This window comes from Thermobia domestica, chromosome 13, assembly GCF_964235325.1.
Source record: "Thermobia domestica chromosome 13, izTheDome1.hap1.1, whole genome shotgun sequence".
NCBI lineage: Eukaryota > Metazoa > Arthropoda > Insecta > Zygentoma > Lepismatidae > Thermobia > Thermobia domestica.
Window position 1 is genome coordinate 181088474 of NC_137466.1, and position 13488 is coordinate 181101961.

General features: G+C 34.6%; 1 protein-coding gene across 6 annotated transcripts in view; it reads right to left on the reverse strand.

Moving 5' to 3' along the window:
* Positions 1 to 13488, reverse strand: part of LOC145668831 (uncharacterized) — a 273421-nt gene that overhangs the window by 48691 nt on the left and 211242 nt on the right. For 5 of the 6 annotated variants that reach the window (XM_081737015.1, XM_081737011.1, XM_081737012.1 and 2 more), the window contains 2 exons: positions 11468 to 11571; positions 6537 to 8961 (listed from right to left, as the gene is read on the reverse strand). In XM_081737015.1, coding sequence (XP_081593141.1) covers positions 6537 to 8961; positions 11468 to 11571 — 2529 coding nt within the window. The remainder of the gene's footprint in view (positions 1 to 6536; positions 8962 to 11467; positions 11572 to 13488) is intronic. The other variant, XM_081737016.1, reaches the window with a different exon arrangement.

Genomic DNA, 13488 nt, shown 5'->3' on the forward strand with positions numbered 1-13488 from the left:
CGCACGACGGGCCAGGGAGTTCATTTTCCACTTTTCCCCCTTTCCTGAGGCCACGGTTCGCCGAACGTGTTTAAACGAAACATTTTCTGAATCTCTGTTATATCTTCCGTTTCCCGCTTCCTCTTTCATATGTCTATGACAATTAAAACCTGAGCTATGAACATTCAAAAGTAACTGTACAAAATTTGCATTTTTATTCATGGGTCGGATGGAACTTACTCAAGGGCCTCATGTGGCCTACGGGCCGCCATTTGGCCAACACTGTTTATGAACACTTGCAAATCACAAAATAAAAGGATAATCATTCAATTATATAGTGTATTTGCGATTTTTTGACAGTCTGCATTTGAAGTGCGAATGCGAAATAAAAGCAAGAATAGGAATGGCGAAACAAGTCCTTAGGCGGAAGAAAAGTCTGTTTTGTGGAATTTTGAATCAAGAGCTGAGAAAAAGACTTATAAAATGCTTTGTGTGAAGTATTGTACTGTATGAGACAGAAACATGGACATTACGCCTAAATAATGAAAAACGATTGGAAGTCTTTGAAATGTGGGGGTGGAGAAGAATGAATTGGATTAGTTGGATCGAGCGGAAAACGGAAGAGAGGGTGTTAGAAATGATAGGGACCAAAAAAAAAACATTTTTAGTATTATTGAGAAGAGTAAGAGAAACTGTTTGGGACATTGGCTAAGAAAGGACTGTATCATAAGGGATGTGCTAGAGAGTATGGTGCAGGAAAGCGAGGGAGAGGGCGAAGGATGCTACAATTGATGAACGATATCGAAACAGAAAAATAGTACGTCACGATGAAGAGGCTAGCTGAAGACCGTGGAGCATGGAAGCTTCTCAATTGGGGCAAGTGACCTGTTAATAATGGCAGAACACCTTTGATGATAACGATGCATTTTATAATGTAATTTCTATAACAATTAAAGAGAAGATATATCTACCATTTTCAGCTATGCTCGTAAGCAGACTACTTTTCGGCCCTCTCTGTGGACATTATCAACTGATAATCTTATATGGAGAAAATCCGATAATGTTTTTAGAACAGGGGCTGGCAACAATGATCTTAGGCAATATAGCTGCCAGTGACTACGTGTGTAAGTTTTATTGACTCAGTACAAGACAAATGACGAAGTTTTTTTCCCTTTCTCTTTCTTGTGGATCTTCCTCCCATGAACCTAAAATTATATTTCCAACCTTATTTTCTTCCTAAATACATCTTTAAGTGAGTTCTAGGTAGATCAGAAAAGTAAGATTGTTATGAGCGTATCTTGAGATGGTGACTTCCATTAACCAAACATGAATAACAGACTTTCAGATTAACTTCTTAATAGTTACAAAATGCTGTAATTTAAAATAGAGTGTCCCTCCCACTTGTCACCATGAGAAAATAACTTGTTTTTGTTGATATGAAGTTAAGCGTCTTTTTCAGCACTAAGGTTATGTAAGACGTGGACCTACAGCTTAACGTGGGATCCGAACCATATGAGCACCCACCCAGAGTCGAACCCGGGTCTCCTGCGTCGATAAAAATACAGTAGTTTGATTTTTAAAAAGAATGAACACTAACCGAAGAAATATCTGCAGAAAAAAAAAGAAAAGAAAAGCAACCCCGAGAAAGATCACGGAACAAATGACAGGATAGAGTTGAGTTGAGTTTAACGTCCCTTTCAGCAGGGACGCTATATGAGACGGGACATACTAATTAACGTGGAATCCGAATCACATGAGCTCCCTCTGGGAATCGAACCTGGGAAATGACAGGATAGAATACAAATGGGTGTACAGAGAAATGAAATAAGCAGTGGCGGTTCACGAATAAGATGGTAGCCCAAGAAGAAATTCAAGATTCAGTAGAAAGCTTCGTGACTTTATATGATGATGATAGATTTTAAGAAGTTCCTCACGCTTGGGAACGTACCACAAAACCATACTACGACAAACTAACTTACAAATGTAATGCAGGATCCGACGAAACTGCCAGAAAAAGTTACGTCATATAATTGTATTATTTTCTCCTTCCTTCAGAATTTTCAGAAATGTGAAAATACGCGAAAACTTCTAGTGCATTCATAAGAATTGGCTAATTGAAATGTTAATTCCTGTATATGTGATATAAATTTGTAGAACCCGGGTTCCATTCCCGGTGGGAGCTCATGTGGTTCGGATTCCACGTTAATCAGTAGGTCCACGTCTCATATAGCCTTGCTGCTGAACGGGACGTTAAACTCAAAAGCAACTCAACTCAATAAATTTGTAGATACTATAAATACATCGATACATACGATCGATTCTCAAAGCTATTAACAACAGTATTTTATTTAATTTTAGTCAGAGTTTCATTTAATTTTTAGTGTCCCCTAATGTAGAGAAAATATTGTTTCTTGAATCATTGCTGTAAAAATTACCCTGGCCAAAAAACATTATTTCCTCTTCTTTTTCCTTCCCCCCCCCCCCAAAAAAAGCCAACAAACTACAAAAGTATTAATATGTTATTTTAAAGGTAGTATAATGTTTATCTAAACATTTCGAAATTTTATTCCTCTTTAGTGTTCTTAGAATTTGTAATGTAAACGAATGCTTATTAGTAAATGTTCATGTTCAACTAACTTGACATATTCCCTAACTTGATCTGCAGACCCATACAAATGCCATCTATATATTAAAATGCTAGGTTTATATGTTTGTGGCCAATCCTTTCGATAATGAGATCTCGAAAACCACAAGTGCTAGAAACGTGCCGTTTTCGCTTGTCGATTCCAGATTTTGTGTATATTTACCAGTTTTTATTCAAATTTTCAAAAAAAAAAAAAAAAAAAAAAAGTATTTTCCATTCCACATTTTAGGCGTCGTTTTGACCTGTTAGTTTAATATTGCCACTATTGTCATTAAGGTTGATACCCTTGTGAAAGGCACAGTCGAGTGCTAAGTACAGCGGGTTGATGGACGACACTTTGCTTTAACCTGAAGTTATTGCAGGCTGCCAGCTTAGAAGGCTTATGGACCCACAATGAGGCGTACTCGAATTATAAGAAGAAATGTCTGCATTTGGTATCATCTATCATTTATTCAAGTTTGCCACAAACTCACACCAACATTCTATATAATAAAATACTATATTGTTATGTTTGTCTATAGCAACTCACTCCCTTTGAGAGCCTTCCAGTCCTTTGCTTATGTCTGTAAAGGGACTTGAACAGATACAGTGAGAAGTGGGAAAAAGAGTCATGCTCGTATTAGAACTGTGCGCTGTGTAAATAGTGTAGGTTCAGTTAGTACTACTTGAAAAATACTTCTTAGGAAACTGATCAAAATACATGCTTCTACAAGCAGCGTTAAATTCTTAAGGAACACGCATGAGGAAGATAAAAACTGGTCATTGAAACATTTGAGTCAATTGCCGTTTAACATTTGGTAGCTTAACTAAGTACAATTCTATTATCTATTAACATGCAAGTATTACGTCATTAAATAATATACTACTTATCTTATGAGAATTTCACTTTTCTTTGACTACTATTTCACTTGATCAGTCTTCAAACCTTTCACTGGCCAATTTTCAAATGTATATTGAACATAAACTTATCACATCCTTAAATTTACATTACATATTTAAATTTAGTTCAAGCGTAATTTAAAAAATAAACTCGATTTGATAATACGTAATTCAATTCAAAGACATTGATAAAATTTCTTCATACGTTTCCATGTACATATAATTTGGTTCAGAGATTTGCAGCGGAACAAAATCTAATAACTAACAATATTGAATGCTAGCGTTAAGTAAGATGGCGGCGACTGGTTTACTGCGTGTTTGCTAAATAAAAAAAATAAAAAATAAATAAATAAAAAAAAATCCCATTTTACATTTTGCTCAAAATTTTTGATATTTATAATTGATCTGAATTCACCTTTGATGCACAACACATTAAAGATTTTTTTAACATTCTTTATTCCTCAAAAAATATAGGAAAAAAGAAAATGTTCGTGTTTAACCTATATCTGAAAATTCATAAGCCAAGGGTGAAGACTAATCAACTGCAACCAGAGTCGAACATAAAAATTTACGTAATATAAAGCAAGCCGTATATTCTTCATTTTATAGAATTTGAGCATAAATGCGAACTTTATAATCGTTATATAATTGGATCTGTTTACTCCTCGTAAAGAATCAGCCAATACTTCAGAGATAATTGTAGCAGGAAACAACAATTTTCAACATGGAGCTATTATCATTTATAACAAAACAAAGAACATTCCCAACAAAGTTTTATACAGACACATATTCCATCACATGTCTACCATATGATAGAATAATTACTCTTAAGACATACAATGTTTACTTCAATTTTGGGAACCTTCAGAGTAAAAGCTTGTGGCATTCTTACAAAATGTCTCCCTTCGAATATTGCGAATCCTCCGTATAAATTCTTTTGGTATTTGGACAAAATTTTGTCCCTTTAAATTTCAGGAACCTTCTCGGTAAACTTTTTATGATATGTTTTTTTAAAAAAAATCCCTTAAAATTCCGGAATCTGTTGAGTAAACTCTTAAGGTATTTTGCCAAACTTTCTTTCTTTAAATTTTGGGAATATTCTAAGTAAACTCTTATCACATTCTTACAAAATTCCTATGTTCGAATTTTGGGAATCTTATGCGTAAACTTATTGTATTTTGACAAAATTCTCCCTTTAAATGTTGAGAATATTCTGAGTAACTCTTATGATATTCTTACAAAATTTATCCCTTCGAGTTTTGAGAATTTTCTGAGTAAACTCTTAGGTATTTTAACAAAATTTTTCCCTTTAAATTTCGGGAATTTTTTGAGTAGTATGTTTTGACAAAATTGCCCCTTTAACACTTTCGCTTCCGAGCTTACATAGTAAATTTCAGCTTCTTGTCACTTAAGTCTATTTTTAAGAGATGTGTATCAGGTAGTAAAAAAACATACGAAATACATGGCAAATAAATCTTAATATCTGTTTTAAGATTAATACAACGTTGTTGGTATTGTTGGGTGGAACTGTTACAATATTGGCGAACTAGACTCAAACTTCGTCCATTTGCATTAATAAGTTACCCCAGGTTCTGCTCGGGCTTAGGATCGAAAGTGATACATTTTGGGAATCTTCTGACTAAACCTCTAACGGTATTTTGACAAAATTTCTCCCAAAATTTGAACAAAATGTAACGTAATATGGAAATGAAATCTTTCGGTTTAACGTCCCACGATTATGTCCTTTAGGCTAATGGAGACGGATGATTAAAGCAAGTGAATAATGATGAAAGAATCGGTAAAATGAGAATGTGGGAGGAAATTGGAGTAATCCAAAAAAAAAAAAAAAAAAAAAAAACGAACAAGATGTTGCCCATCACAAACTTATTTGGTCTTGGATCAACCAAGGACCTTCGTGCCAGAGCTAAGAGCTTCAGCATTGAGCCACAGTGTCCCCCGAACATAATATGGAATAATCATGCCAATATCTGAGAGGTGTAATATATTTATGTCTCTAACGTAACACTTTATACAAACTGTTCATTGTTTTCATATTAAAATGAGTAACTAATTAATTAAAGTAAATACATAAATAAATAAAATATAGTTGGAGTCCACGTTAAAAACTGTCTCGTTTCTATTCTCTCCAATGTTCTATTGACTTTGTTAAGCTGAATAATACTGTTTCTAATACATCTTTTCAACATTTAAATGATATTTTCGATCACACCTCGTAAAAGTAACATCGATTGCGATCAATATTGGTATAATCGTAAGTCCCTGTATCATCAAAGTTTTTCTTTTTATGTTATATTGTCATACACATGCATGAATCAGTTCTTTACCAACTACATATGATGTCCATTTGAATAAAGTGTGAAACCGTAAAATATTCTGTCTAGTATGCAATATAATGTTGAATTCCTTTCAAGTCTTGAATTATTAGGAGTCAAACGTCCAAGTCTTGTAAGAATGCTTTTTCCAAATTTTACTTCTCTTACGAAAATAAATACTTAAAAGTTATTTTATGTAAACTCATTAGTTCAGTAGTCGTCTTAAGTCTTTTAGTCTCCATGCATTGTGTCACATACATTTAAAATACATAATTAAAAATAACAACACTTTTAGTACGAAAAAAGTCACCAACAGAATATATTATAAGTCCAGGTAGAATTTCTTCCGTCCGTAACTGATAATGTTCCAAGTCTTTTAGGCAAGATAATGTAAGTCTGAGTCAATATGAGTACTGTGAGTCTCAGAATAATCTTTCATGTGTCTTCATAGTCTATCGTAAAGATATCGTCAGTCTTCGTAAAGATGTCATCTCGGATCCTCACCGGTGATTATTTTCTTGTGATACATATTCCACTTTTTTTTTCATCATTTTCCATCAATTCTTTTTCATTTGACTTTTTGTGTCTGATGAAAGCAACAATACAATCCAGCAATATTGTGAATGTCTTATAAGAATATTAAAGCATAAAAGGGCATGATTATCCTAACATTATCCAAAACAATGAAAGATTTACTATACCTTCTATCCGATACGTTTCTTTTCCATCCGTTTCTAAAGACAATGGCGTCGTGGGGAATGAACGGTCTATTTGAAGTCTTTCTGTTTCAATTTTAGTGTCTTCTATCACATGCTTTCCATCGATCCCCTGCTTCTCAGTTGGAACATTTTCTTCAGTGCACTTAAGTTCAGTTTTATTTTTACAAACAGTTAAGTCGTTAGTATAGTCTCCACTACACGATATGCTTTCAACGTTGTTATTTAAACTAATACCTACACTAGGAAAAGCTACATCGTCAGACAAATTAGCACATTCTTCATGGTTTACTTTGGTAGTAAGTTCAATATAGCATTTACCTTCAGGACATGGACTGACTGTTCCTGAATCTACATTGCATTGCTTTACGTCACAAGAACTCGACTCATCAGATGTATCTGACTCGCTGATGTCATTTTCTTCTGGTTGAGTTTCAGTCGTTATATTCAATTTTTCCACCACTTGCTGCACTATAAACTCTGTTTCACAACACACTTCCAAACATGATTCCAAACAAAGTCTAACTGTTCGCATTTCAACACTTTCCGATTCTTCTAAAACTGGGGGCACCTGAGTATGGTTGTATGACAAGCACACATCGCCCGTCCTTTCAAAGTCACCACCACAGAGCATGGAAGAAACTGGTACATATTGAGTTTGACCGTTTTCATCGGAGGCAATCTTAACTTCCATCACTGACTTCTTTTCTGTTCCTTTTATTTCCTCTTTATCACGTTGTTTATCATTTTGCATTTGAACTACTGCATCAGAAAGATCCTTAGGAATAGTAATATCTTGCTCCGGATTTACTTTATCTTCCTTGTTTACACCATTTTCACCTGTACTCTGACTCTCAGCACAGGATTGTATTGGCTGTTTGCAGTCTTCTGAAACACGACTAGCAATAACGGCATGGCATTCTGGGTTTACGATTTCTTTGGCATATTCATACTGGCAACTATTATCTTCATTATATTCTGCTTTAGCAGTTAAGGAACTACTTGGAGCAATCCGAATATCGGATTCTAACTCTAAAGGATTTTGAAGGTCACACTGCAATTCTGGCATTGGTCCACTACTAACTGGATACAACGAATCTACATTGTCCAGTGGAATGAAGAGTCCTTTCTCATCCTGAGTAGACACTGAATTATCCTTATTTTGAACAATGTTTTCCTCATCACCTGCTGAAATCTCATGATCGTCTTCAAACGACAAGCTCTGACTTTCCAATTCGCCTGACATTACACTTGCGTGCATATCGGATTCCATAGTACTTGACTCTGCACATAACTGGCCCATGCTATAATCATCCTCACACTCCATTGAAAGCATATTGATACTTTCTTTACACACAGCAGAAAGATCGAAATTAAACTCTACTGTGGGTCGAGCATCTGTATCCATACTAGAGTTCAGCAAGCTCTTCTGACTTTCTGTATTTTCACACCAACCTGTCGACGTTTCACATTTCTCACTCTGTTCTGATGCCTGCCTTCCACTTCTCTCATTATCAGCAATCACATCAAACGAATAGTATGTCTCACTATCCATTCGCTGCTCTAGAGAATTTTCACTCTCAGCTGCTTTATCGTAGAGTACAGTTGCAGGCAAAAGCGCATCCTTTGTGCTGAACGATTCACAGTCATCAGAATACCCACTCTCTCTGGCAGTGACGAAATCTGTAATCACTTCATTATCACAGTCCTCTGCACTCGACATACCATCTAAAGACGACAGCGTCTGTAACGGAATATTCTCGCAGACATTTACATATTCTTGGACTGGAACTGATAACGACGATTCTTGCACACCCAATCTATCACTATCTCCCGGAATCACACCATATACTGTAAGGTCTGCTACATTATTTTGACTACCGCACACGGATCTATCATTATCATCGAAACAACCATCACCTGTCAAATGCTCATCATCACACAAAATTTCACACTTACGCTCATCTTCGGCACAATTCTTGGTATCAGGTGAGCAAGTGACCGCAGTTTTTGTCGTTTTCGAATCCTGAGACGCAGATACCGAAGGGCTAACCTCAAAATGTCCTGAACGACTGGCATGCAAAGAGTCTTTGTTTGAGTTTGCGTTATCATTTTTTGGTGAATCCTCAACGACTTTCACTTCAGTCTGTTTATAAGAATCACATTGACCTTCATGCTTAATAAAACCAGGAATCAAAGGAACACCAGAGTGTTCTGAAAGGCACGACACACAATGTTCTGATTTCCCTTCAGCCCCACATAGAACCTCAGAGCTTTCATGATTGTATTCTTCAGTGATGCTCTTGTTCTTGGAAACTTCACTGACGGAAATATCAGTACTGGAACTTGATAAGGAAATACTGGCAGTGTAACTTGATACGTAGGTGCTTTCTTGGTTGTCTTCTGATATCTGAAATAGTTGAATGGTAAACATGTACTCTCCATACAAGTGATTATTCTCAAAGGACTCTCTTATACGGACTAAATTACAAGAATATATCAACTTTCGCAGAAACACTTCTTTTAATAAGGAGAAAATATATATACTTATGGCTAAATTAGTTTGCAATCACTTCCAAAGAACCAAGATAATTGTAAACATCATTGTCCATATTCCCTATTCGTTCTGACCTTTGAATCTATTTATACTGTTAAAATGCAGCAAACCCAAAACCCTATGGCTTAATAATCCAAAATATTGTCTCAAAACAAAATGTTTGACATCTGGATCTTGCTGTGTGTTTGCTTCTAACAAACCAAGATAAATGTAACAATTTATAAAAGATTATTTATTTTCCCACGTTTAACAATCTTCAAACTTAATTCTCTTGATGTAGTCTATATTTCGAAAGGGATAACGGAGGAAATGCCTGACGTAATGTTAGTAATATTTTTTGAAGAAATTATTGGTATAGACTCCACTTATTATTGTAACTATATTATATCTAGGTGTCATTAATGAATGAACAGCTTGTGAGATACAGAACCTACAAGTGGGCAGATGGAAAATTGAGTTGATATATTTAAGGCTTTAAAGTGATGTCAATGAATTTTGTACATTACCTTACTGAAAATATGAATGTAAAAACATAAGCTAGAAGAATCATTGATTCTTAGTTTCCGTTATTATTCAATAATCTGACATCTCTTAGAAAACAGAACACTTTGTAGTTCACGTGTAATTATACTTGGAACCTACTGCTGTATCGCTTCTAATGTATGCAATACAACAAAATGATTTAAAAAAAAAAAAAAAAAAAAGTCATCCTGATCAGTGTTTGCAGGGGCGGACCAAGGGCCGGGCAACCCGGGCGACTGCACGGGGCGCCAACACGAGCCTCAAAAAGTAAACTTTATAACGTTTTTACTGACTTTTTGGTTTATATTCTTGTATTGCAGCGTCAGTTACATCATCTTTTTCCATTTCACTATGGAAGCAGAGAGTTTTATAGTACTAGGGGAGCTATATCGGCAAATGGAGACATGGCATATAGAAGAAAAAGTGGAGGGGCAGTTGGTATTGTTTATAGCGGGCCATGTTGTTTGTGAACTTTTCTCAGGTAATGAATGTTATTAGATTTTATATATGTTACTCTTTTAAAGTGGTATATACAGCACTTACTTTTGATTTTTTAGAAACGACACCGCCGCGCCAAACTGTCGGCCTCTGCTGAAACTAGTGTCTAGTAGATGTTATTGTTTCGCTATGTACAGTTCTTGCCAAATCAATCATTTCGACAGTGTTTGTGAAATCAAATATATCACTCTGCAAACATAGGAATGGGATTAGAAGCGGCACTACGAGAAAAAAAAAATATCCAGCGACTACTTATGAATCCTTCCTCCTGCTGCATAAAACACGTTCAGCATATGTGAAATGTATTTATTGGTATTTCACGTTATTAGAATAGATTGTTACATAGTCGGATATATGGTAGAATGACTCCTGATGTTATTGGTACCGGTGATGTTATTGGTACCGGTATAACAAAACAATTTACAATACAGAAGTAATCATGTCATTATTAATAGTATTCAATAAGTGCTCTTCGATCTTGTTTTTTTGTTTGTACATGTCGGTGCATAAATAATAATGATAAAAACACAGTGTAATTGATACCATATGGATATTTTTATGTGCTAAATATGCTTATATCATGTATTTTGAGTATTAATTTTTCTTTTTGAAAAACGGGTTTAAAATACTAAAACCACTGTAATAAAATGTAAAATATAGGCTAGGACTAAGGGGCGCCAAAAAGTCACTTTGCCCAGGTGAAAATTTTGCCTTGGTCCGCCCCTGACTGATAGCAATACGAACTGACAAAAAAAATCCTAGATGTACACTAATAGTTTCTCATATTATATATATATATATATATATATATATATATATATATATATATATACACGATATTAATAATTAAATGTAATAAAAGGCGAATAATTTGTATAAAACGAACTGAGTAAATAATAATCTTTAAACTGAACAACTGATTCCTCGCTTTCTTCAGCATCATTTTGCTGCTTACACTAAACTTCAATAATGGTTTTAATTCCTGAATCAAAGAAAAAATAACAGCAGAAATACACATTCAAAATTATCCATAATAACTTCACATTTTGGGAATGACTTCAACGCTATAAAATTGAATAATTCGCATGTCAAAGTCGCAAAATTAAACAATTTCGGTTCCAAAGTTCACTTCACGTGAACCCAACACGAACTAGACCTTTGAAATAGAACTTTGCAAAAGATGTACTCAACAAGTAAACATTTATTATCTGCGAAGAAGTCTAATTTCATTATGTCCAAATCCTTGAAATCTATTGTTATTACAAAATCAGGTTATAGTGAATAAACCAAATACAATTAGACTTCTCTTCCAAGTCTACATAAAGTAAATATTACTAACCAAACCTGATTTATCTGCTATCACGGAGTCTGATGCAGAATTACAGCATTCAACTGATTCTGGATTTCGTACGGATTCAGTAATTTCAACATGATCATCAATACCTAGAAGGAAAACAATAAATACAATTACGAAAAGTAAAGATTTAAATTTAAAAAATAGAGAGAGAGAAAAGAGACATAAATACGATATATTTTTATTGTTTGGAATACAAGTTAGCAACATTGAGAGCATGAAGTTGCATGCAACCCGCACGACATGTAATGATGGTTGCCTATATGCTGCTCCAAGAATTAATGTTCTGCAAGATAATTGCTACCTTTTCAAGTTTGTGAACTGAATGAAAACTTGAGTTTTAGGATTTCGGTTCCTGCTACAGTGAGCTTATTTTCCTGACGTTTTGGGGATGATCACTTCAAAGGTAACCATTAGAATTTTCCTACCATTTTCTATTTTGTATACTACTCACAGGAAAATATCTTTTAGCATGTATATCGCCAGACCGGAATGGAATTTCGGAAATCTAAAGTTAACACTCACAGGCACGAGTAAATTCCAATCACCACAATCCTGTGAATGGAGCCAAATTCTCTATATTTAAAAGGGCACAAGTTAAAAACAATGGGAACAGGAAAGCCGTTATTTTATCAATATTAACTTTACAACAGTTAAGTGCATTAGTTTTTTCAATTCTTAAGGAGTTTGAAACGAAAGTTAATAAAATATTTGATAATTTGTAAGAACGTTGTGACAGATATGGGAAGAAAAATATTCGTTCAAAAGACGAAAACCACGATCATCAAAATTAAGAGAATTATATCAAGTACTGAAGCTGGAAATACAAAAACAGACCAGGTAACTAGTTGAAGGTATCTCAATAGCATTGAAGGTTTAAAATATGAGCCGGAAATAAAAGTATTGATATGAATGGAAAAGAAGCCTATGGAGCAGCGGTTCCCAAACTTATTTACCTGATGCCCCTTTGTAAAATCTGGATATTTCACACTTCTCCTTTCCACTCGTTGGGTACTTTTTGTATGATTCTTTCTGCAATTTCAGACTGCATTGAATTCTTAATAATAATAATAATAATAATAATAATAATAATAATAATAATAATAATAATAATAATAATAATAATAATAATAATAATAATAATAATAATAACTACATTCTCCCCAGGCACCAGATTTCATTTCCAAATAGATTTCAGCATTCCTTGTAATGGAGTATTATTATTACCAGCTTTGTACTTAATGGAATCACAGTTCTTGCTCAATAGTTACTTTGTGCTACGGTAGGTCTATTTAATTTAACGTCGCTGTGTTACAATATACGCCATTTTTATTATAAAATCAAGAAACGTCAGTTGTCAGGCGCAATAATTCCTGATCGTTCACCGTTAAGATAATAGTTGTTACTGGCTGAGGTGTTACCTGCCTCGAGCCAAGAAATGTGTGTTCGCATGCAAGCAATTTGCAGACAAGCTGCAGCCTTTGGGAAGAACTAGCATTTGTAATTACGAATCAACGAATGTAGTTTATTTCGTTAACTAGCATGCGGCCCCTTGTCCGCTCTTCACGCCCTCACTCTATAGAAAAAATAAAGCGCATTTTGTGGGTCATTTAACAGATACTACAGAAACGATTTATTAAATTATTCATGAACAACAGAAATGCCTCAAATGGCAGTTGCTAGTAAAAATGGATAATTTGTTTCTTTTTTATACCCATGAAAAACAGAAACAGGTGTACCTAGTCAATGGTGTATGTACAATTTCAAGAGAGGGAGGTTGAAGCTCTTAATCTCATTCTTTGAGGACAAGCTCGACTTTTGTATATAAATATTCTAATATCTTGCTCAAAAGGGTAGGGTGGTAAAAAAAGCTCGAAATCAACTTGAGTACCCATTATACCTGGTCATCATAATGCACTTGAATAAAGATTTTCAACTATTGAAATCTTGGTCTTTTTGGTTGCCAAGCTTACTCTGTAAACATTTGGTACCGAGATTTTTTTTTT